Source organism: Rana temporaria, chromosome 3 (genome assembly GCF_905171775.1).
Source record: "Rana temporaria chromosome 3, aRanTem1.1, whole genome shotgun sequence".
Lineage (NCBI taxonomy): Eukaryota > Metazoa > Chordata > Amphibia > Anura > Ranidae > Rana > Rana temporaria.
In genome coordinates, this window is record NC_053491.1 from 141512305 (window position 1) to 141539081 (window position 26777).

General features: G+C 42.6%; 1 protein-coding gene across 1 annotated transcript in view; it reads right to left on the bottom strand.

Moving 5' to 3' along the window:
• The window catches only part of COG5 (component of oligomeric golgi complex 5), a 480035-nt gene that overhangs the window by 28958 nt on the left and 424300 nt on the right, over window positions 1–26777 (bottom strand). The window contains exons 16-18 of the mRNA XM_040343536.1: window positions 20238–20300; window positions 16648–16751; window positions 8273–8510 (exon numbers count right to left, since the gene is read on the bottom strand). Of these exons, the coding sequence (XP_040199470.1) occupies window positions 8273–8510; window positions 16648–16751; window positions 20238–20300 (405 nt within the window). The remainder of the gene's footprint in view (window positions 1–8272; window positions 8511–16647; window positions 16752–20237; window positions 20301–26777) is intronic.

Genomic DNA, 26777 nt, shown 5'->3' on the forward strand with positions numbered 1-26777 from the left:
CGAAGCACCTCCACCACGATCACACACTGCCTCTTGCTGGAGATATACAATCTCTAAATTATAGGAGATCATATACAGCATAAATCGATGATATCCAGGAATCTTTTTGCCAAACCAGGACACTCACACTGGTCTGTGTATCTACCTAAGGCTGATACACAGACCAGTGTGAGTGTCCTGGTTTGGTGATAAGATTCAAGGATATCATCGGTTTATGCTGTATATGATCTCCTATAATTTAGAGATTGTATATTTCTGGTAAGAGGCAGTGTGTGATCGTGGTGGAGGTGCTTCTATCATCACCTTTTCCCAGGACGTTTGTGGATAAAGTTTTTTCACTTGGGAGATCATTGAATGTGAACACCTGTAGTTTTGGACTTTATGGTGGATTGTGGTTAAATCCACAACTGTGTATTTTATTCACAATTTATTTTGCTCACAGCATGTTTGTGTCACTTTGGTTTCCACAATTTTTGCGCTGTTTTTCAGTGCATCTTATTATTAGATACATTTAGCGCGACTTTTTTTCTTTGTATATTGGTTTTTATGTTGTATAACATTTTTAGTCCCAGCTTTCACCTAATTAGCTTTTGAATTAGCACAGTATTTTTTCCATTATTATATATATATATATATATATATATATATATATATATATATATATATATATATATTTCCACAATAAATCACTAATTCCGGTTAATCAGTGTCCTCAAATTGACATAATTTGTTATCCAATATAATTATAGTATGTATTTTGCCTGAAACAACATTTTGTAAGTAACTCATGGGTGTTTTCTGTGCTTTGAAAATAATCGGTCTGTAAAGTAGCTTTTCAAGGTGACATTCTCTGGTAATTGTGCCTGGATTAAGGGAATAAAAATGACATCAGACCAAACAATACCTTGGAGAGGAAGTATAGGAGAAAGGAAATGAAATACTCAGTTGTTGGATACACTGGAGAATATATTTACAGTATTTTATGGTAGGATTCCAATACCACATACAAATAACAGCATCATGTAAAAAGTAAAGGCAAAAAATAATTTGTTTAAAAACTTGGACTGTACATAAAATCTAAAATATTTTGGGGAGAAAAAAAAAAATAGAAAATAACCCTAGTTTATAGATAGGAAATTCATCTTTGTAAAAGATTTAGCTGTATGGGACACCTTAGATTGCCCAAATGATTGATTTCCTTCTCATATAGTGATTACCATTATGCCAGACTGTAGAGAATAGCAGAAAAGTTGATTTTGCAAACTTATGAGACAAAAAGGAATCTTGTATAATCTGGGTGAGTCAGACATCAAGTTCAATGGAAGAGATTTATTTGTGGATACACAGAGCTGCTAATTTTTTTTTTGAAAAATCAATAATCATATACTAATAGATAAAACCTTAATTCAGATGACGCGGGATGAATTTTAAGTTCATTGTGAACTAAATGCCCCCTATTAAAAATGTATTTATTTATTATATGCTTGCTAAAGGAAATATCTGAATTCATTTGCTACTAAAATATAACTTCTTTGAAATTGTGCAGGCAGATTTTTTCACTCTAGAAAGAATTATGCACTTCAAAATTCTATCTTTCAAATTTGTAAATTGCAAGATTCTGGACTGGCTCTGTGACTGCAGCCTGCTGTTGGCTGAAAATGGATCACAGGAGTGCAGAATGAACTGGGGAGGAAGCAGATAAGCGGAGCTTCCACATTTGGGAGGAACTCTGCTTTAAATTCATTTTCATTTTGACTAAAATATTCAAGCTTTTATAATTTAGTAAAACATATTTTTGAAATTTCAAATAGAACTAATCTTTCTAATAGCGTTAAGCAGGCGCATTTCAAATTAAAAGATTATTAGAAGTAATTTAATCCACAAATCGGGGTGACTTGTTTTCTTTAACCAAACTGCAAACTGTTCTGTTGCAAAAAAAAACAACCATTTTGTTTTTTTATGTTACATAGTAGAGGTGAAAGGGGATGCCCTTGTGACAATATTAATTAACAATAGGTTGTTAAAGTGTCGACATAACCAAAAGATGAAAATTCAATATCAGCTGTAAAAGTATTATGTCCAACGGTTTGCTATCCTCTTCTTTCCTAAATCCATTCTGTAATTACCTAGACCCTGCCAGCTCCACAAGGCCCTCTATGCAAAAAAGTAACACTATGGCAGGTGATCCCCAGTTATCTCCATTACTGCTCTGTCTGCGCATGCTTGAAAATCAATATCATGAAGGTGTGATCTCTCTGTTCCCCGTACCCGATTTTCATGCACATCATGTGGGGTGGATCAAGGGATTGATGATTGATAGAGGAGCACAGTCCCTTTGCTTGCTTCCTGCCTTATCCTGCCCGCATGATGTCAATCTGTCAACCATAATCAATGACCTGCCCCGCATGGCGCAAAGTGTCACGCATTTCCACATAGGTTTAGAATCTTTAACTTTTAATTTTTGGAAGATGACACATTTTAGAAAGTCAGAATTTGACTAGAATTATATATCAGACAGGAGGCTCATATCTTATGCATTATCTTTCTTTATTAATGCCCATAGCAGAAATACAACTTTTTCAGTAATTTCAAATAGAAAAATGTTTAACTGAAAGAAAAAGAAAAACTACAACACCCAGCAGCCCTCAGGCTGGGTCTGCCAATCATGAGGCAGGACAGCCGGCATATAAGGGGCTGCCTCCTTAGACCCTTCCTCTTTCTTTCTGCTCATGGCAGAGCATACAGATAAGTAGTTCATATAACTTTATTCTTTGTATATATATTGTTCCTGATACCGAATCTGGTGTCAGGTAATTTTCTTTAATCTTTGATTGATATTTTAAAATATTGGAGTATTGGGGGTTTTTCCCTGTATTCCCCCGATTTTGCGATTTTATATCTGTCTCCCTGATACCAGATGTCCCGGTGTCAGGTAGTTTTATTGGTAATATTGATGTTTTATTTGGAAAGTTGTGGAATATGGGGGGGTTCTCCCTGATATTCCCCGATTTTGTGCTTTTATGTCTTTTTCCCCTGATACCGAACGGTGTCAGGTTGTTGTGTTTGAGCCATGTTTGAACTCTTTAATTTCGATGTTCTTTTACTAAAGTCATCCTGACTTGGGCTTTTTTCCCCTCCTTAGCGCCGGAGCGCTGCGGCGTCCTCCATGCGAGGTCCGTGTCTCTCCCTCGCTCCCTCAGCGGGCGCCATCTCTGGGCATCTGTCCCTCCCCTCCTTCCTCCCCACGCTTGCCTTCGCGCGCTCAGTCGGGGGGCGGGGTCTCCGTCGCGGCCGCTCCCCTCCTCTCTCGCAGTCACTTCAGTACCTCTCCCGTTACCGGGAGACACCTCGGCGATCCCTCCCTCCCCAATCTCCGAGCAGGACGGGACAGAGCGGATCTCATCGACCGCTCTGTCCCTCACCCCCTCAGCTCAATAGAGACTCCAGAGGCCGTAGTCTCGCGAGACTTCGCCTCTGGAGTTGAAACCCCGTCAGACTCTCCTTGCCAGGCTCTCCTCCCACCGCAAGCTACTCAGCGGTGTTGGAGACAGGAGCCTGCGATCGTTTTTCTACCTGACAGGACTTACTTCCTGGGAAACAAGTATCTCAAATGTAGATAGTGGGTTTTAACCACTAAACAGTAATCCATATGTCCAATAAATAAATTTGAATAAAATCATCTGAATAATCTATATCTAATATATATACAGTTCATTTTCCTCATCAGTTCATTTCTTTCAATAAATAAATAAATTAAATAAAATAAAATCTAATACTCTGAATCTAATTATATATAAATAAATATATATCCATTAGTTCTTGTTCTGGGGAATTTATTCCCTAGAATAGATAACTCATTTATCCGAATAAATACTTAATAAAAAAAAAAAAAAAAAAAAAAAAAATAATATATAGATAAACCAAAATATAAATAAATAAATATTTATATAAATGAACGAATAGATAAATAAATTATAGCATGCTCCTGTACATGTTTTCCACATGTTACTGTGCTGTTTTACGGGGCTGTCCGCAGACAGCAGACTCTTCTCCTGGCTGACTGGACCTTATCCCTGCTAGCGCCCCTGTCGGGGTGGACACAGTCCTGGCAGGCCGAGTCTACCTCGGTGCGGCACAGGTTCTAGAACTGATCGGTAGGTCCATCCAGGCTACCATGGCGTCGGTTCCAACCCGCCTGCACCCCCTATGTCCGGACCATCCGGCAATGGCATACCGCCCCTAAGTAGGGCTAGGTGTCCCAATGACACCGCCACGTTTATGTGGCCTCTGACTCCCCGGCAGGGGAAGTAAATAACATGTCCCAGGCAGTACCCTCCCAGGACTGCCGACCCACTGCCCTCCCAGACTCCAATCGACCCCCGAGCCTCGGGGAGATGCACATGCAGAGGCAGCGATCCGCTAGACGGACTAAGCCAGACTCATCGTGAATCCTTCTGAGTAGTTCCGCGGAGTCCGAGACGGCTAACACCTTGAGTCTGAGGATGAAGATGATGAGGATGATTATGAGAGCAGTGGGCATATGGCGCTTCATGACGACGCCAACCCTGTGTCCCAGGGTGAACAATTATTGGACTCTCGTAGAGAGACATTTTTTTCGATCAGGGGGCGATTATCCGCCCACACTCCGGTGACTGGGCACCCCTACTGGAGGTGGCTCAATATCGAATACTGGACCCGGAGATCGGTCGGTAGGCTAACCGAAACAAGTTGAGGACGGATTGCCCGCCCTTCCATTGCCAAATAAGGTTGTGCACACTCCCGAGGTGGACCCATACTCTTGGGGTATCTCACCAAGCACGGGAAGTATTCCTAGAAGAGAATAGAGTGGGCCTTTTAGGACCACACAGGACAGGGTCTTAGATCGTTTGGAACTATCACCAAACCCTACGCCTTAGTGAGCAAGCTACCGCCTCTGTATAGCCGATTGACCTAGCCCAACTTAGGGGCTGGGCTCAACGGGCAGTTTTGCCTCCTGGGATACGCGTACACTACGTGTTCGACAGAACGCCGCCACTCAATCCTAAGGAAGCTTGACCCCAGCTGTTCCACCTAGCCAAATCAGGACCCGGTTCGGCCGCCGAAGACATGTTATTCGGGGTCAACAGACATGGACCTGGTACCCCATCCCATTCGGGTTTTCAAACCTGTACACCGTCCTAATAGACAACGAGTTGCAGGACCTTGGACCTAACAAGCGTTAGTAGAGGTGGACCCGCTCTCTCCGGGCTTCCTCAACAACATTTTCCTGGTCAGGGAAAAGTGGGGCGGTTATCGCCCAGTGTTAACTTGTGAAATCTCACCAAACTACGCAACCCTGCGGAACAGGGGTGAGGTGGATCATCTACTTGTACGACCTACTCTTAATGGCTCGTTCTCCTCGCCTGACGAACAAACACGTCCGGGACGGTCGGATCGCTTCAGGATCTGGGACTCCTCATAAATCACGAGGATTCTATTCTCCACACATCTCGGGAGATAGGGTTTTTTGGGGTTCTTGGTGGACACCAACCGAGCGATCCTTCGGCTGCCCAATTAGCCGCCATCTGCAAAGAGATCAGTAGCGTGCTGGGCAAGCATCGGGTGTCCTTACACGGCCTGGCCTGCTTAGTCGGCCTGTTATCGGCGCCAATCCAGGCCATTTTCCACCCCCTCTTCACTATCGAGTCCTCCAGAGACTCGACGCTCTACACCTTCGCTAGGGGCTTCGCTATGCAGACGAAGTCGCTTTGGACGCAGAAGCCAGAGTGGAACTACGGTGGTGACTACGTCATGCCGTCGAACGGTGAGACCATCTCCAATTCTACACCGGATTTCGTCATAGGGTCGGATGCCAGCCGCCTCGGCTGGGGTACTCGGTGCAGCCCCGCGTCCACAGGAGGCACGTGGTCCGCAGAGGATTCTCTGCTGCACATCATCACTAGAATCCTGGCGGCTTTCTTGCCACCAGGAGTCTACTGCCACACACATCAACCTGCTGTGTGTTCTTGCATATAGACAACGTAACCGCAGTCCAGTACGTCGATCACTTGGGGGGGGCCCCAGTCCTAGCAGATCTACTAAAAGACTTCGGGTCCTTCTGCCTGGACCGCAGCATCGTTCCGGTTGCGGAATATAGCCCAGACTATTCCAATATGGTGGCAGATTGGAATTCTCGTTACCTGACCGATTCCAGTGATTGACGACTGCAACGACCAGTGTTTCCTGGCCCTCGCTCACTTAAGCGATCCCTCTCTAGGGACCCGTTTGCCTCTCATCTCATCCATCAGCTCCCGCGCTTTTACAACCGGGGGCCGGATCCGGAGGCGCACACTGTGGACGCCCTCGGCCAACCTGGTCACAGGGGACACATTACGCGTTTTTTCCCCGTTCCCGATGACCCTCCGGGTCATCCTTCTCATAGCAAACCTGAGAGCATCAGTCGTGCGGTTGACTCCGCGTCGGCTGACACTACCATGGTTTTCCCCTCCTTCTGGGGATGACTGTGGATCTTCCCAGGTTGCTTCCTCACTTCCTCATCTCTCCCCTCATCTCCTTGCCGGTCCGAAGGGGGATTTGCACCCTCTACTCACGAAACACATCCTACCTCTCTTCGCAGGGTTGGTTTCGGGGTGCCGGTCGCGGACAGCGACTTTTCAAGAACGACTAGGGATTCCCTTGCCTCGGCCTGGACCCGGGACTAGATTGGCATCTCGATCAGCCGGGGGACTCTGGGTTACTTGGTGTGATCAACGACAGGTTGATCCCGTTCAGGCGCCTGGGTCTGTAGTGGCCAACTGTCGGGCAGACTTTTGATCCGGGAGGCCTATAGCTCCCTTAACGTCTATCGCTCTGCGATCTCAACCTACCGCTCCCTTGTAGACTGTCCGACTTGGTAGGCGTTGAGTTTGAAACGCCCATCTCGTCCAAAGTATCAGCACTCTTTGGATGTGACCAAGGCCCTGACCATTCCCTCGGACTGGGGGGGACAATGGCACTCTGTCTTTGAGGTTATTGCCTTTCCAGCTTACTGTCCCCTCGTATCTGATTCCGCCTAACGTGTGTCAGGCGTCCGGACGTTGGACATTCCAGGCGTCGGTTCTCGCCTCAGACTCAGGTTTTCCGGCGTTTCTTAGGACAAAGACGGGACTTTTTCTACCCGCTCTTCTCCGCGCATCCACACCTGTGCGTGATCCACTGTCTACAGACTTGTGAGTCCTTGACGACCCGCTGCGATCTTCGCAATTCTCCCTACTCCTCGTTTCCTACGTTAAACCTCTTTTTCCGGTTTCCTCGGCTACGCTAACCAGAGGGGTACGATCGGTCATGGGAATGACAGGGTTTGACGTAACCCTGGTTGGTGCCCTCTACTCCTGAGGGGGGTGGCTATTAAGGTCGTCACTTCGGTAGGCCCCCTCTAGGACCTACTGCTAGCGGCGGACTGGTCGTCCCGACCACCTTCCACCAATTCTGCTTTAGACCGGAGGAACACATATCTATGTCAGTTTTTGTAGTTTATTTTGACTGTTATCATTAATATACATTGTTGTAGCTTTGAACTTGCATAAGATATGAGCCTCCTGTCTGATATATAATTCGAGATTTTCCTAGCTTGTGACGGAAAATATTAATTATATGAAGACAGGAGGCGAGTATCTTCCCTCCCAACCCAACCCTATCGCGATGTTGTCTCTCTCGTTCTAGGTCATTGCATCACGCATCCTACAAGTCGGAGGCTGATAGGTCCCGGGACTTCGTTTTTCAATATCACTCCCGTTTCGATCCAAGGGTTTTAGTTCACCACAGACCGAAAGTGGAGGTTCCTACTGCGTTCCGGATCCGGAGCATGGATGCAGTCGAGGGAATCCTGTACAGAAGTTCCAGTTTTGCCGGGCTCCCGGTGTTTCGAACTGTTTTTTCTATTTCAGGTTCCCTGCCGATTCGCCTCAAGAAAGAGGAAGGGTCTAAGGAGGCAGCCCCTTATATGCCGGCTGTCCTGCCTCATGATTGGCAGACCCAGCCTGAGGGCTGCTGGGTGTTGTAGTTTTTCTTTTTCTTTCAGTTAAACATTTTTCTATTTGAAATTACTGAAAAAGTTGTATTTCTGCTATGGGCATTAATAAAGAAAGATAATGCATAAGATACTCGCCTCCTGTCTTCATATAATTAATATTTTCCGTCACAAGCTAGGAAAATCTCGAATTATTGCTAGCTAATAGCAATCTATAAAAACATTCAGTAATTAGAAGGTCATCTTTAAAGCACATACTCTTACCTGGGCAAAGTCAGCAGCCAGCCTCATCTTCCCTCCTTCGCCCAGTGGCCGCAGCAGACTTGCATTGCGTATGAAAAGCTCTATTGCTCTTTGAGCAATTGCTTCAGTATTGTCGTATACAAAATCGGAGCATTCAAAATGTCGAAAATAGTCACTCATTACTCTTGCAATAAAACCCTGCAATTCCTTCATGTATAAGGAGCAAGGAATATCTGGTTTTCCTGTGTTCTGCACGTTCCTAATAGAAAAAGAAAAAAAATTACACCTTTATACTAAGAATAGAAACTGCAACTAGAATGTAATCTAACCCTTTTCTTTGTTACCTCTGATGAGTGGAAACAGCATAAAACACAAGGTACATACATGTGAGAAATATTACATGCCAAAGGAATAAGAATTCTGCTGGCTGGTTTGTCTAGACAACCTGCCAGAGAGCACAGCCTGGTCCAAGACTTCCCTGCCAACTAAACGGCAGTTAAGCACAGCCATTTCTGGGACCTAACCGCCTTTGATTGAAAATTGAAAAAAAACAGCAGTACCATTGGTTAGTTAATATCAAAACAAATTCAACATTTTGTATCAGCATTGATCTATTCTAGAGCTTACCTGTGTAGCCATATAACATATTACAGATAAAGTATCTGTGAAAGTGAAGGCAGAGGGCATGATTAACAAAGTGATAATTCCACTATGAAGCAAAGAAGATCCAGATGGCTGCACATCAACTATCCACTTTATTCAGCAAAAACTTTAAAACCAATTGACAGGTGGTTTAGATACAGTGAAGGGACAAGCAGGTAGATGCGTTTCATGCTAAAATCAGTGCTTAATCATTATCCAGTGGACCCATGCCTCAAATGCGGTTTTTAAAGTTTAATGACAGCTGTCTCCCATAACAGACAATGGGTCCACCACCCAAAATCCCGGGAACAAATGTTATCAAACACATACTATGGGTATGATCCAACCTGCATCCAGCGCCACGAAAGTGCACTAGCCAGAGACATGGGGATCAACGCACTGCAGTGTGTAAGATAATAAAAAATAAACGCTATAACCCATGCCTATGTTGTAAAAATCAACATCAAAACATTCCTCTGGATGGTGGCGATCAGCCTCACCCCCCGCAGGAGACGGGCGGCGGCAATCTGTGGCCTTACCTTAGGAAGCCGATGCTGCTCCTCGCTCCAGGGAAGAGTCTGGGCCATTGCTTCTCCTCCCAGCCGAACAGGAAGTGGTTCCTAAGACTCCATGGCCAATCGGGTCTCAGGACACGATTCCTGATTGGCTGGGGGGGAGAATCAGGAAGACAATAGCGAATATTAATTCTCTATTGTCACACAACTGGGTGGGCTCAGGGCAGAGTGCTCTATTGAAATCCAAGCGTCCGGCACCCTGCACGTTAAGGGCCGGGTGCATAGATCAGGGGGGTGGCACCCCTACGGGCCCAATGGACAGGGCGCCATGGTGAGGTCCCACTCATAATTTAATACATTTTTTGGGAAACTACAGATTTGGTATGGGCGGGTGTCATTGTTGTCCCTGATTGCAGAGGGGGGAAAAAATCGGCTTCTGCAGTAAGTGTAAAAAAATGTATAAACTTCATCAATTGCAATACTAAACACCTAATCACCTGTAAAACCTGTCAGATACAATATGTGGGCAGGACGACTCTAGAAGGCTGCGGAATCGTCTTCCTGACCATGGGTATGACATTCAGAAAAATCATTCCATGTTGCCAATCATTTTAATAGTTCACATGGGAGCGAGCTTGCATACAAGGGATTGAGAGTGTTGGGAGACCTCACAGGGGGATAGCTTCAGGTTGCTGTGCAGACGTATTTTGGATTTTTTGTTTGTGTACATGGATCCCGAATGGATTAAATTATGAGTGGGATCTCTCTCATTTTTATGAGTTACTTGTCTGCACAGCGCCTGTGACCTCCCTACCATTATACTTTGTGTCCTCCTCCTCTCTCTCCCCCGTGGTGTATCATTAAACATTATAAAGAGAGATGGGTACTCCAAAACCTTCACTTTATTCTGCTGTAGCCAATGACAGGTCGACTTGGCCTTGTTAGTACTTGGACATGTTGGAATGTCCAAGTACATCCAATGCGCAGCTTCTTGGCTGATGAATGCAAATGTTCCTCCAGTATTTTTTGATAACATACTGCATTCATCTTGCCAACAATTTTTGCCAAATTTCCTGTGCTTTTTTAGCTCACACATACCCAAAACATCAGCAATCCACCTCCGGGTTTCACAGTAGGAATGGTGACCCTTTCATCATAGGCCTTGTTGACTGCTCTACAAATGAAGTGTTTATGGTTGTGGCCAAAAAGCAAAATTTTGGTCTCATGATTACAAATTAATTTGTGCCAGAAGGTTCGAGGCTTGTCTTTGGGCTGTTTGGCGTATTGTAAACGGGATATTTTGTGGCATTTGAGTCATAATGGCTTTCTTCTGGTGACGCGACCATGCAGCCCATCTTTCTTCAAGTGTCTCCTTATTGTGCGTCTTGAAACAGCCACACCACATGTGTTTAGAGAGTCCTGTATTTCACCTGAAGTTATTTGTGGGTATTTCTCTGCATCCCGAACAATTTTCCTGGCAGTTATGGCTGAAATTTTAGTTGGCCTACCTGACCGTGGTTTGCTTTAAACAGAAGCTCTCATTTCCCACTAATTACAAGCAAACAGATCACAGGTAAGGATGGTTACCATTAATAGCCTTTCAAATCCTTTTGTGTCAACTTGTGTGCATGTTATCAGGCCAAAATCCAGGGTATGTAAACTTTTGATCAGGGTCATTTGGGAAGTTTCTGTTGTGATTATGATTTAAAAAAAGAGTAAACACAGTTAATTGATAACAAATGGCTTCAAACACCAACCACGAGTGAAAGAAACGTTTTTGTGTTATTTATATTCTCTGAAAAATGGCCAAGAAATCATAAATTCAGCCAGGGTATGTAAACTTATGAGCACAATTGTATATCACTTTGTGTGTAATGAATCTATATAATGTATGCGTTTCACTTTTAGAAATAAATTAACTTTATGATTATATTCTAATTATTTGAGACGCACCTGTATACCTTTTTTGTCATTTGTCCATTATTAATTTATTACATCATATATTGTGTTTCTTTGCCAGTTTTTCGTCTTTAAATCAATATCGTGGATTTAAGCAACTGGTTAAGGCTATTATAGAACTGTCCTAAGGAATGTTTTGATGTTGATTTTATAACACAGGTGTGGGTTATAGCCAGGGGTCAAGTCCTGTGGAAAAAAGTGTGGGAACTCCCACCCAAGATTCACTCCCCCACCAAAAAAATAAATGGATACGCTCATATGCATAATTACTAAACCACGTTTTTTTTATTTCGATCCACTGTACCTTAGTAATCCTTTGTTACTGGCCACTTCCTGTATATGGATTCATCGGGTAGTGTGCGGGTATTCCGTCACTTCCTCAATGTCTCCTGGGAGCTTTTGCGGCATCGAGGAAGTGACGGAATACCCACACACTACCCGATGAATCCATATACAGGAAGCGGCCAGTAACAAAGGATTACTAAGGTTCGCCTGCCCCTGACAGTGACTCGAGCTGGGCGTCGCCGCTTAGTGAAGGATTGGCTCGGGCGGCTTGCCTGCTCTAGTCCTGCAAAGGGAACTGCGTTCCTGGTGTGAAAAAAGTGCAGGAACTCCGTTCCCACGCGTTCCCGCAGGACTTGAGCCCTGGTTTTAGCTTATTTTTTATTATCTTACCCACTACAGTGCGTTGATCCCCATATGCCTCTGGCTAGTGCACTTTTGTGGAGCTGGATAAAGGTTGGATCACTCCCACAGTATGTTTGTACTGGGATTTTGGAGCCGGTCACTTCTGAAACAAAAACCCTGCCTGTCAGCGAGTTTTGTAAGGACTAACTTTACTACCACTTAAAGCTTTAAAAACAGCATTTGGATCATGGGTCCACTGAATAACGATTAGGGACTGATTTTAGCACACGTTTCTACCTGCTTGTCGCTTCACTACATCTACACCACCTGTCAATTGTTTTTTAACGTTTATGCTGAATAAAGTGGATTGTTGGTGTGCAGCTGTCCAGATCTTCTTTGCTTCATATTGTGCAGCACGCAAGCTGGGCTGGCACCCAACTAGAGGAGCTGTGAAAGGATTATCAGAGGTCACTCACCTGCAGCAGCAATAGTGTGTTAATAATTCCACTAATTGGATCCAGTAATACCAAAGAGCATCTTTTGTAAATCAAGGGTACATAAAATAAAACTGAACTTGGATTTAAACAAAAAAAAAACTATGCTGAGAAAAATATGTGAGCTGTCACTTGACCTCGCCTTCACAGACGTGAAGTAGCATGCACATCAGGAGAATATGAGTTTGCTCTGACTTACAAACACATTGCTACTACCTGGTCCAACAAAGTCCCAACATTGCCCAAAGCCGCCCTAGTACAAACCAAATAAGCATAGACTATGGTGGCTAACACAAAGTACTTGGATCATTACCAAACAATAAAAATATGTAAAAACTATAAACGGGGATGCACATGTAAAAGACAGGTTTGCTTATAAAATATGAACCCATCAAAACCTCCCACTGTGAGACTAATTTTTCCCCTTAATATGTACATGAATAGGATATGAATCAAAAGATATTCAGATGTGTGTAAATATAAACACCAACACCCATCCACACACATTCTATAAATGACATATATGATATCCCATCTGTTGAGTCTAGACCCATATGACAGTTACTCCACTACTATTGCCACAGACAGTAAACAAATTTCAGTACTGTGCTTTATCCACAACATTCAAATATGAATATATGAAAAACATCAGCTTTTTCTGCAGGGTTATGTCTTTAAACTTCAATAAAACGTGGGACTTTTATTTTTCTTTTACACTGGAACGTTCCATGATACAGACTATTTGTTACTAATATCCAAACAAAAAAAACTGTCCTTGATCAGAACCTGAAAGGGAATGCCGTTCCGACATGTCCATTTTCACGACTAATGTTTATCCAAAAAATATATGAAGACCTGTCAAGGTGACGTATACAGTACATTCCAGCAAAGTAGGTATAAGACTCTGGCAGACAGCGCAGGCACATATATTCCACCCGTAATTTAAATCATTATCAGGAATTGTTTATTAGTTGGCAATATTAACATTGAATACTGAATAACTACATTATGCAGGTGAAAGTGCTCCGATTACACTGGCTACCTGCTTTTTTGGGTTTGTAACTCAAAGTTGTGACATCAGAAGGTCAATCATGAACGATGGGCAGCAAGATTTTTCAGACAGATGTCATTATCAGCCCCTATATTTCCCTCTGTTACAAGATACAACTGGTGGGCCTTCTGACATTCGCAGCGCTGAGTTTTTTTAAATAACGTTCACACTTCCTGACCAAAATGTTGGAATATCACTATTAGGGGTGTGCATCTTCACTGGCCTCACAATTCGATTTGATTACGATTATCCTGTCCATGATTCGATTCCACAATGCATCATGATTACTGCATACAGTTTTCCTCCAAAAAATTCAAGCAGTCAGAAGTCGTCTTTTTTTCTTTATTATCTGGTCTTAAAAAAATAAAAATAAAAAAAACTTTGCATGTAGCAAAGTGGAAACACAGCAGACAACTTAAAGAGGAGCTCCAGACTGACCCCAAAATACTACAAGAGGGGGTCAGAGACTGCAGACATGATATAAGAGAGGATCAGAGACTGCAGACATGATACAAGAGAGGATCAGAGACGGCAGACATGATACAAGAGAGGATCAGAGACTGCAGACATGATACAAGAAAGGATCAGAGACTGCAGACATGATACTAGAGAGGATCAGAGACTGCGGACATGATACAAGAGATGGACAGAGACTGCGGACATGATACAAGAGATGGACTGCAGACAATGTCCCCATAATGTCCCCCCAAACGACAATGTATGCCATTTCATAAATTATGGTTTATGTATGTCTAATTGTCTTAGTGATTGATTCACATCACAACTTCATTGATATCTTTTTTTTTTGTTGCTGTATGATTTATGGTTTAGCTTATTACTGCCCCACACATGCAATGCAAAACCCAAAATCTTACAAAAAAAGGGTATCAATTTCAAATCAATGAAGTGGTGATGTGAATCAATCACTAAGACAATAAAACATACATAAACCATAATTAATGTTGAAATGGCATTGTCATGCTCATTGGTCACTTTAATGTTTTCATAATTTGGCAAATTTGCAGTCCACATAATGGTGCATCAGATATATGATATACAATATGTTATATTATTAGTAGTAGTCAGTGGCGGCTGGTGCTCAAAAATGTTGGGGGGGGGGCGCAAACAAACAAAAAAAAAACCCATCAAAACGCAGCCAATATGCCCATCAAACGCCACCACTGTGCCCATCAAACGCCACAACTGTGCCCATCAAACGCAACCACTGGGCCATGAAACGCAACCACTGTACCCATCAATTGCTGCCACTGTGCTGCCTATCAATTGCTGCCACTGTGCCCATCAAACACCACCACTGTGCCAAACGCAGCCACTGTGCCCATCAATTGCTGACACTGTGCCCATCAACTGCTGGCAGTGTGCCCATTTATTGCTGACACTACTGTGCCCATTTATTGCTGCCAGTGTGCCCATCTATTGCCGCCAGTTTGCCCCATTAAATGCTGCCAGTGTGCAATGTACCTGATGATGATGACTCTCTCGAGCAGTCTATGAGTGGAACTGGAGGACAGAGGACAACCGCGGCTGTCTGGCATCTCGGATCTTCCACAGCAGCTGAGGCAGCTTGTGTGTGCACACTGCACACAGTGTAAGGTGAGCCAAGGAGGAAGGCTCTGGGGAGTTGGCTCGGGACCAATCGTTGGGGACAGACACTCACTCCACGTGTCTCGCATGTTGACGCCGGGCGGCTGGGGATGCCGTCAGCAGGGAGGGCGGGAAAAGAGGCGCCGCTAATGCCCAGGGCTCCTTCTGGTGCTTTGAGTTTATCGGGGGGCGGGAAAAGAGGCGCAGCTAACACCCAGGGCTCCTTTGGCTGCTTTCACTTCATCGGCAAGGCAAATAGAGGCACGCGGGTGACGTCATCATATAATCGATTTTTGCAAGTCGTAGCATCGATGCCACATTGTGGGTGGTCGGATCGCGATACATCGATGCTATGATTAATTTCAACACCCCTAATCACTATATGACCAATACTATGTGTAGTTTGTAATTTACACCATCAACTGTAAACCTAGAGATATAGCATTGCAGTATATACAAATATTTTACATTCAACAAACTCAACATGGCCCATCAGGGCTGCCATTAGAAATCACAGTGCCTCATACAGCCTACCTGACAGGGCTTCCCGAATTACAATTTTTTTTAGAAGATTTTTCCTGACTTTTAAAAAAGTTATTTTTTTTTTTTTTTAAATTAGATTTTTTTTACTTTTTATTTTTATTTTTTTACAATGCTGGTAAGGATGGGCTTGGATAAAATATCAGGAGCCTGACACCTGACCTTTGAGAAAGGAATTGAGGACACATATTCTTCAGTTCCTTTCACTGCAGCCTCAGCTGCACTGAAGATGAATAAACAGGAGACAGAGGCTCCTGGTCATTCATAAACTGAAGTATAGTAAACGCGGATTACTATGCTCAGTTATAAGTGGCCACAGGAGCAATGAGTACCGATCACTCATCGTATCCAATTCAGAAAAGGAAGGGTTGGGTAAATGACTTATTGACATACTGGCCCTTTCCCCCACTTTACCTGTGTATCCAAAGCAGCCAGCGGGAGGGAACAGCCAGTGGGAAAGGTAAGCGGTCAGTGCTGCGGGGGGGGGGGGGGGCTAGGGCATCCAGGGCACACAGGGATGAATCAGATGTGGGCAGCACAGGGAGGGGGATTTCTGTGCTGAGACAGGGTGACAAATACAGAATGATGCACTGTTTGTGTGTCTCTCTTCAGCAGCTGAAAGGGGAGGGGAGAAACAGGCTTTCAGCTGCTGGAGGGAGAGAACAGGCACAGTGCATTTGTTCTGCAATTGTCTTCCAGTCTCACCTCATTGATCCCCCTGCTGTCTGACCATCCTTTGTGCCCCAGGCCCCTCTACAGAAGGCACGGTGGTACCCCCCTATCGGCGGCCCATAGTATTGAGATGAAAACTTCAAAATATCTTTCTGGTGTAAATGGTAGCCTGTTAAAGAACATGTAGAGGTGATCATTTCCCCAAAAATGTGTGTGTGTGTATATATGAATGATTATTATTATGAATACAACATTTTCGTTTTTGGGTAATTTAAAAGCATATATACTCACCCTGAGAAGTCTTCTTGGTGCATTGTAATGATAATAGCCTCAACTGAGTCAATTACAGAGTTGAGCAGAGGTTGCACAGCATTTCCCATAAGATTATGGACTACCTGTTAAATAAAATAGACCAATGACTTCATGCAATGTTAGGTACGTTATTTATTTATGTATTATTACTTCACTGTCACTAGAAAAAAAGAGTTCTGCATGAAAAAAACACCTTTTACTTTAGAAGATGGTTAATTAACTTAAGTATTTGTTGTTAAAGGTTATATGTCATTTCAGTCTTGGCCTTTTCTTCCACCCCCTTTCTCTACTGTTTATGCTTAACAAACTCATACAACGCGAATATTTTTGTCTTTCTTACAGTAATGTACTATATTTAAAATCCAACAAACCACTATAAAAAAATTTAAGACTGAAATAACCCTACTATCTATATAAAACCAAAACAAAGCAGTATTGCACCACTAAAGCAACCTGCATAAGCTTTCAAGGTATAAAGAGATTAGTTGTTCATTTGTTAGAAATATATGGTAATAGTAGATAAAAAAAACAATTATGAGATGTTCTTGTTTCCGTTTTTACCTTTTGAAAACCAAAGGTTGTAAGGTGATTTCAAAAATACTGTATATTGTATGCGCTTACAATAGTTGTAAACAGCTGTGAGATTTAGCTGTGAAGCCTGAGAAGTCATCTTTCTTTTAGGCAAATTTAAACTTTTAGTGGAAGGTGGATCCTACGTAATTCTTTTTCTGTCTAACCTGTTGACGTGATAGTGTGCTTACAGTGTCTTGAAAAATTATTCATACCCCATGACATTTTACACATATTGCCATGTTACAAACAAAAATGTAAATGTACTTTACTGGGATTTTATGTGATAGACCAACACAAAGTGACACAGTGAAGTAGAAGGAAAATGATAAATGGTTTTAAAATATTTTACAAATAAATATGTGAAAAGTCTGGTGTGGATTTCTATTCAGCCCCCCTTAAGTCAATACTTTGTGGAGCCACCTTTTGCTGCAACTACAGCTGCAAGTCTTTTTGGGTAAGTCATTAGGCTGTAGTTTGGTAGTGTTACAGTATTACAGTCTTGTTAGTATTAATAGTTAAATAGTAATATGATAATTAAAACTTTAAATGGTCACTTCCAAAACAGAATGGTTTTACAAATAGTTCTGGGAGTTTGGTTGTCTACAACCGACAGCCAACTCCTGCCCTCTGCTTTGCTGACTTCAGGAAAATTGATTATTTTATAAATAGGCCAGGATATATTTTTACATTCTGGCTACACAGAAGATACAGCAAATGATAGATGTTTAATAGCAATGTGTATCGAGCAAAAACACTAGCAGGTTTACTTTAAAAAATCAATTACGTTCTTTGTTTACACATCCATTAGTGTATACCACAATGAAAGATAAGAGATTGCATATGCATGTTTTTCCAGACAATATACTGTATACAATAATTCTAGGACCATAAACATATTTAATTAAAAATAGAAGCTAATAATAGCTATATATTATTTTCTCCACAATAGGTTTTCCTAATTATTTCCGTCATTGTGGATACTGTCTGCTACAATGAAATACAAATTGAAAATAAATAATCTTCTTGAATATAGCAAATATAATCTTAAACATTAGTTAAATAATTGTAAAAACTATTACACAGAAACCAAACAAGAGGTATGGTACCAAGTTTTAAAATTCTAGCCAATCCAACCACAGCAGACTCATACTGAAGGGGAGGAGGGCAAACAAGTTTTTCTTTTAGTGATATAGTCCTACAAAATATATTTTATTTTTCATGCAATCTAAAGTAAAAAACACAACTAAAAACAAGCGTTAAAGGTGATGCATCCTATGCATTAAGATACAAAACCTTTTGTGTGTAGCAGCCACCCCAGCACCCCCCATTACTTACCTGAGCCCCATCTCTCTCCAGCGATGTCCACAAATGTCTCAGCTGTCCGGGACACTCCTCATGATTGGCTGAGAAACAGCAGTGGTGCCATTGGCTCCAGTGGCTGTCAATCAAAGTCAGTCAATAAGGATGGGGGGGGTCAGGGGGTTCTGTGTCTGAATGGATGCACAGTGCTGCGACTCGGCTCCAGTGCTCCGATAGGAAGCTGCTAACTGTGGGAAGGGGCCAGGAGCAGCAAAGAGGGACCCGATAAGAGGAGAATCTGGGCTGCTCTGTGCAAAATCGCTACACAGAGAAGGGAAGTATTTCATGTTTGTTATTATTTAATTTTTTTTTAAAAAAGATTTTACAATCACAATTTTAAAGCAACTAGTGTTAACATAGGTTAAAAGTATGAATTGTATTCTAAAATATGTCCAGAAGATAAGGATACAATTATGGTAAAAAGCATTTCAAAGTTATTATATTAAATATTAAAGTGATTGTAAAGGATCACCTTGTAAAACAACCCATTTAGTTTAAAATAGAAATGAGAGGCAAAACCTTTTCTATTACAACACCAGGTGGCACAGGATTCAGTTATAAATAGCAATTATGAATGACAACATATTAAAGTTGTAAAACAATGTACAGTACTTATACTCCTTTTAGATAAAATTGTATAGTATGGTAATAGTGCTTTTTATACTATTCCCATGATACCAGGCTTTTTTGAAACTTGCACTGAGTTCAGAAACTGTTGGCTTTTCATGAATTCCTCCAACAACTTCAACACTGATTTTTCTGTCATTAGCTAACAGAATTTTTTTTCCCCCAACACTCAGCACTTGAGTTTCAGATGTCAGAAACTGCTGTGCGACTACTCACACACCTGAGGTGCAAATATGCGGGTTCACCATTTTGCACCTTATAAACTATAGTCACTGTGACAATAAATAGTTTGGGGGTTTTTGCGACTTTTTTTTTTTTTTTTTGGCAACAACTCCGCACCTAATTTTCCTGTCTCAATTCTCACTCTGCGCCACTGATAGTTTATCAGGCCCACTGGTGCATGGGTTCAGGTTAAATGGTTTGTGCTCTGATGCAAAATGTCAATCAGTACCACAATCCTCCCCAAAACACCATAAACCCACTATAAGGGGAAACAAAGCAAGCACCAAATGAATCAGAGGCAGCACTCAGTCTGCAGGTTGAGGACCCTGAATATACTATAGTTACAACTGTTTTCATACTTTGTTTTGTTTAGCAAAATATTGTCGACTAAGGGATTTGCCTTCTGTTTCAGTAGGATTATTGTTTTTTGTATAGCTTGGTGTCCGAGTGTTCTTTTTACTTCTATATCACCATTTTATGAAGTGGGGATACTGTAATGATGGTATTTTGTTATACTTTCGTTTACTTTTATAGCTATTTATTGCTTCTTTGGATCCTCTCAACTTCACACGTTGCTTTGTATGTTCAATAATAGTACATTGCCTTCTATCTGCCGATCCTCTCCAGAATGTAATTACATGACAATACCTTTACTCAACTATCACACATAATTCCAATATTTGCTGTGTACAGCTCGTTTACAAGTCTTCGAGCTAGATTCTAAAACAAACATTCATCTGCTTGCAATTTTTATTGCATTCATTCATGAGATCAAAAGGATGTATTACCTTCATGGCAGCAGTTATATTCTGTTCTGCAGCAGCTGGGAGTAAACTCTGACCCAAAATAACCTTAAAGAGGAACAAAAAAAAGGTGTTGATGAAAAAATGTATTGATTCTTCACCATAACTCATTCAGTTGAAAATTGTGATATACAGGTTACAGAAACAGCTGTGTAATAACATAATAACAGCACACTGGAAAATAACCATAAGACTGCTGAAAATATAAACTATTGTAAATTGTAAATATTAATGTTTCTATTATCGTAATCTGATGCTAGGATGCACTCACTGCATCTAGTATTTTTGATATGTATGGAGACCATAGAAAACAGACAAAGTGGTCCATCGACTCTGTCCAAATTTTCTATTTTCCTTGTAATTTTTTTTTTACTTTGTTGTCTGGCTATGATCTTCGTATGTCCAAAGCATGCTTGAATTTACTTACTGTTAAGCCGAACTAAACCCAATAATTTAGCAGTTTAAAAAAACTGTTACAGTTACAGGAATGTAACTCACCATCCTGGGATTATTGTTAGGTTGCTCTTATAAATATTACCTCACCGCTATACTCCTCTATCCCTTGATAATGTTCTTTTGACTGAAACGCTTGGGGAGCTACAGCAGTGAATATATGATATTTATATGGACAGCGCAACACTTTTTTTGGATTAATTAGTATATGTATTGTTTAGGTGGACATACTGTGAGTGCAGCTTACACCAAGATAATTTACTTGATTATTGCTTGGTTACACCATTTGTACAACTTAATTTTTGGAATTTATTTTTTCCATTAATATGCTAACAACGGTGACTTGTAATTGGTTGCCATAGGTTGTTGCACCTTTAACATTACCCTTTCTTTATGCACTGTTTTATTAAGCCTGTTAAAGTTCAGTTTGGAAGAGAACATGTACAGGAGATTAATAATCAATACATTTGCAATAACTATAGTAACAAAAGTTGCAAATGCCAAAGACTTTTTTTCAGATTAAAGACAAGTGCGGGACACTTATGTAACCATAGTATAAAATCAATAAGCATAACAAATGTCAGGAGCAATCTTTCCTCAGGAAGAATATATGCGTAAATTAATGTATGTTCACAATGTGAAGTAGACAAGATGGTGAGGGGAGAAGACTAAAGTGAGCTTAAAGCTCTGAAATAGGGCAAAGAATAAAAGGTCAGATGTCATATACAGCAGAAGCAAAAGTGAATAAAGGCTAGGATGCAGGAGTAAGAGATAAGTTGACGTATGTGTGAGGAGAGAACTGCTTTTACCTTTAAGGCTTCACATAATGTTGCATGTTACATTTCAGGTATAAGAGCAAAAGCACAGAGACATTAAACACAGATGCTATGGATATTCCCAATGATGTGCTGGGCCTGACCTTCACCTCCACAGCCACTACTCTTTTGCATTATTGTACAGTGACTGAAGTAAAGTTTTCCTTGTTAAAAGCTGCATACAAGGAAAATAAAAAAGGAAATCAGAAAAGGGAGCCCAATTACTTAAAGCGGAGCTCCAGGCTCGTTCAGAAAAAAAAAAGTAAGCAGCCACAAATACTGTAGCTGCAATATCAGGACACTTGCCTGTTCTCACCAAAACCAATTTTTCAGTCGGCTCTTGGGTGCTGCCGCTGCCATCTCAGCTAAGAGAAACTGGCAGTGAAGACTTGCAGCTTCACAGCTGCTTCTCTATTGTGCATGCGCGAATCGCACTGATGTCTGAGCTGAATAGATTTGGGTAAATAACTTAAGTTAGAATTATGCCAAGTCAGAAATCCTACCTATTTTCCCAGGGGAACTCTCCTCCCTTTTATGCCAATCTTACTTTTTTGCCGAGTCCTTACCGTATCTATGGATCCCCATCTTGTCAGATTTCAAAAGTTTTTTTTTATCTTAACTAAGGGGCCCTCCTGGAGAAAGTAAACTCTGACCTTCGAACATGACAAGGTCTATCCCTTACTTGTTGAGGAGGACCAATGTCATTACAATGACTAGGCTTCCAGGAATTATTTACTTATTACATACTATTCTATTCTCTACTATTATCGCTCTCCCTCAGACCTTTTTCAGACATATGAGAAGAATTTTCTAAACATTTGTGTGGCACAGGAAAAACCCCACATTAGCATATACTCCCTTACATAGATTGAAAGTGGATGGCGGAATGGGCCTTCCTGATTTAACTTTATATTATAAAGCAATGGCCCTAGTATGTATATTGAATTGGCATCATACCACAACCGACAAGCTTTGGTACCGCTAAAAAAAAATGCAGATGGCGAGAAGGAATCTTGCAGGAGCACCGTGGATACCAGCCACAAATGGCACTCAGACTGGACATAAAGTGTAAGACCCCTGTTTGGGATAGAATGAATGTTAACAGGGAACTGGCTTTAAATACCTCTCATCTGGCTCTGTTAGGGGGCTTACCCTGGTTCGCACTGGGGGAAGGCATTTATTTTTTTCTTATGTGAGGGACGGATGGAAAGCCAAGTAGGCTTCTACTAGTAAATAACTTCCCTTGGAAATTTTGAGAAGCTCCTTTAGGACTTTCCCAATAGATCACGGGAGATACTGACACTGCAAACTCTAATCTTTCTACATTTGAGTTTTTGTGTAGCACAGCTCAAGATACTAGACATCTACACTCCCAGCTGTATAAATCGTTTTTTTATTTCCTGGACCTGCCCCTATAGTGCTATATTTATTTTTGGCGGGTAGCAGTGGCAGCCGGTCCATAGGGGGCGCCCGGGCGCCACCCCCCCTCCCCCAAGTCAGAAAAAAAAGGTTCTTATGTGCACAGTGCAGTATAAGTAGCGCCACGTCTGTGCAATCACGAGATTACAGACGTGGCGCTACTTTGGCAGCAAAAAATTGCCTTTGGGGCGGAGCCCATCGTGCCACAGCTTCTGGCGCAATGGACTTGGACTTGTGGCCGCGGGCGGGTGCACAGCACCCAGTATATCTCTGTGCGTGTGCGACGTCAGGAAGTGACGTTGGCACTGTGCAGCCCAGAGGGCGCACCTCCGTGAGCCGAGCAAGGAGCTAAAGGTAAAGCAGCCGTACACCTCAGCAGTGTACCGGCACCCCCCCTGCTTATTAAATGTTTTTCTTACGATTCCGCGGAAATAGCGGTCAGGAGCCAGCTTCATGGATTAATAGTTCCTTCCCACTGTGCCCAAGCTGCCTCAGGTACTCTGCAGTCTCGGTGGTAAGGGCTGTATTTATGTCAAGATACAGGACTGGGGAATCATTTACACTTGATGGAGGGACATTACTCTTACTTACAAAGGCTTTTCTTACTGCTTAGGTAAAGTAGGGAGTTTTTCGGATTGTTGGACCACAGAAACCATTACCATTTTCCTTTTCATTCTCTCATGATTCAAACTTTGTAAATGGATTAGAAGGATTCCAAAAGGTATTATAATTGAGATTTTGCCTGTAAAGTCACAGTGTCAATTCCTCTGTATATATAATAGCGGACGGCCCCCCCTCTCGCTTAACTTTTTTTTTTATAATGTTCAGCTACAAATGACCCCATAATGCCCCCCCGTATATTAACTGTTTTTTTTTAATTCCTGCTGAAAATAGCGGCAGGCAACCAAATGTCTCCCCCCCGTTATTAAGATTTCTTTTTTTTTATGTCCAGCGAAAATAGCGACCGTATCCCCCCCCCCCCAAATGCAGTTATTTCCGCAGCATCTGTTAATCTCGTGCAGTCAGTATGTCCGCAGTCTTTGGTAATCTCATGCAGTATGTCCTCAGTCTCTGGTAATCTTGTGTAGTATGTCTGCAGTCTTTAGTTTGTTTGTGCCAATCTGTAAGACTGCGCTATATCCCATGATTTGTGATGCTGGGGCAATATACTCTGCCCTGTGATGCTGAGCTGTAAACCTCCTGACGCTATGAGTGGGAGCAAGTGGAATACAGGGGATGGAGTGGGTGGATTCTATAAGAGGTGTGGCTTATGAGAAGTGTGAGGGACCAAATGTGGAGGGGCGGGGTCTTGCGCCCCCCCATCCTAAAACTTCACCAGCCGCCACTGGCGGGTAGCCACTTTTAGATAGGCTGAAGAAGCAACATGCTTTGAAAACGCATCCCAATCCCGCAGTGCACTCCCAACGGAGTCAGGCATTCTCTCCATCAAGGCTTCCATCACTGGTCGGGATGTCGTCCTGCAGCAGCGGCTTCCCTCCTGCCTCTGCTCTTCTCCCCCTGCTCACGGCCGAATCAGAGGAATTCCACAGTGGCTCCAGACGCAGCAGATTTGACTTTTACTGCTTTGCACAAGCTCCCCCTTTGTGAGTGTGTTTTTAATCAATAATAAATATTGTTCACTTTGTTTACTACACTATTGAGGTTGCATTTGTTCTTTCCCTTTTATAAATTGCTTTTAGGATCTTCTGCTCCAAAACCATGATACCTTATCAATGGGAGAAAAAACGTAGAATTGAGTTCTCCCCACCCCAACTGCAAAAGGGGGGGGACCGCTGTGTCCCGTGGTGTACTCCAAGAAAAGGATTTTACAGGTAAGCTGTTATAAAAATACTATTTTCTTTATCATACACCACAGGACACAGAGCCTTAAATCATTACATAATGGGACGTCCCAGAGCAGTGCTCAATATGAAGGGGGGGAGACACAGATCTGAGCCGGCCGTAAACGGACAAGAAGCCCTAGACTGCTGCCTGCAGTACACTACGCCCGAAGGCAGAATCCTCATGTCCTCTTACATCTACAGTATTTCATCGAATTTGGTGAATGTATGGACCTAAGACCAAGTTGCAGCTGTACAGATCTGAGCCATCGAAGCCTGGTGATGCACTGCCCATGAAGCACTCATAGCTCTGGTCGAGTGCACCTTAACAGAAGAAGGAGGAATCCTGTTCCCTAAACGATAAGCTTGAACAATTACTTGTCGAATCCACCGCAAAATGGTGGATTTTGATGCCGCTTGTCCCTTTCTTGGGACCATCTGGCACAAAAAACAAAACATCTGTTTTATGTATCTGAGCGGTTGCCTGCAGATACGCTTTTCCCTACTCTAGGGAGTGCAATAACTTTTCCTCCGCTGTCTGCGGATCAGGAAAAAAGGAAGGCAAAATATCATCTTGATTCAAAATGAAATGTCGACACCACCTCCTTTGGTAAAAAGGTTGGATGGGGTCGTAGAACAATCTTGTCCTTAGGCCGAGCGGGGGCGCCCCTTCATGAAGAGGCTTTGGGGTTTTGCTTGTTAGTCTTTGAACCCCACTGCTTCTTGTTTTTCTGGGCTTGGTCTTCCTTAGCCTTTGTGGCTGGCTTAAAATGCCGTCACCACTGGCTGGAGCTAGATCTACCAGGAGCCGGGGAGAAAGAACGCTTAAAACAAGGACGCTTGTTTTTCTTCTTTTCTCATAGCAGGGTAGTTTTACCACTCAATATCTTTTGGATATATTTCTCCAAATCATCCCCAAAGAGGCGTTCGCCATGGAAGGGGAAGCTGGCCAAAAGCTTTTTGCATGGGGCTTCTGCTTACCACTGCTTTAGCCATAGAATTCTGCGCATAAGCACCAGCTGCAGCATGAGGCGGGATGCCTGTTGGATATAATCTCTAATGGCATCCACTGTAAAACATAAGGCCCTGGGCATATTCTTCCAAAATTCGATCTGTTCTGAAGTCAGATATTTCATCCCGTTTCACCTGGTCCTTCAAGACCTGACACATATCCACTGCTGCTACAGCAGATTGGGTTACTGCGCCTGCCAGGAGGAAGGATGATTATAGTAAAGATTCCAACCTTTTTTCAGAAGGATCTTTAAATACCTGGGCATTGTCCACCGGACAAGTTAGGCTTTTGTTTACACAGGAAATCGCTGCATCCACAGCAGGCAGACTCCACTTCTTGGTAAACTTCTTCTTTATGGGATAAAGCACTTCAAACTTCCTAGGAGGAGCAAAACGCTTCTCTGGGTTTTTCCAGTCTGCATAGATCAGATTCTCCAATAAAGGATGAATCGGAAAGGCACAGGCAGCCTATGGGTATTTTAACAAGCCCAGAGAGGAGTCAGGCGATTCAGTTAACTCCTTAGAGGGTAATCTGAATGTGGAGCACACTGCTTCAGTGTAATATTGAACCTGTAATTTTAGAACCTGCAAGGCAGAAAAAGGCTCCTCCGATAGCTCGGATCCCTCCGAGTCCTCATCCCCTGATGGGGCCTCATCCTCCTCAGATCTTTCTGCAAGGAGATCCAACACAACAGGAGGATACCCCAATCTAAATAGGAAAGGTCCTTAAGTTTAAAACTTATGACCTTTTCCTAACTCACCTTGTCCCCGCTGCAGGTTTTCTGCCAGGCAGATACCAATCTCCCCCCATCACGGCGGGGTCTGCCTGCCAACCTTCAGGGGTATAGGTTCCTACTTAAAGGAGAACTCTTCCCTGGGCCTTGTAAAAGACTCTCCCAGGACTTTTAGCGCATAGAGCAAAAGTGCTGGTCCCCAGAGCCCAGTCCTCCAAAGAGAGACATTACAGGTGATACATCGTCGGATAC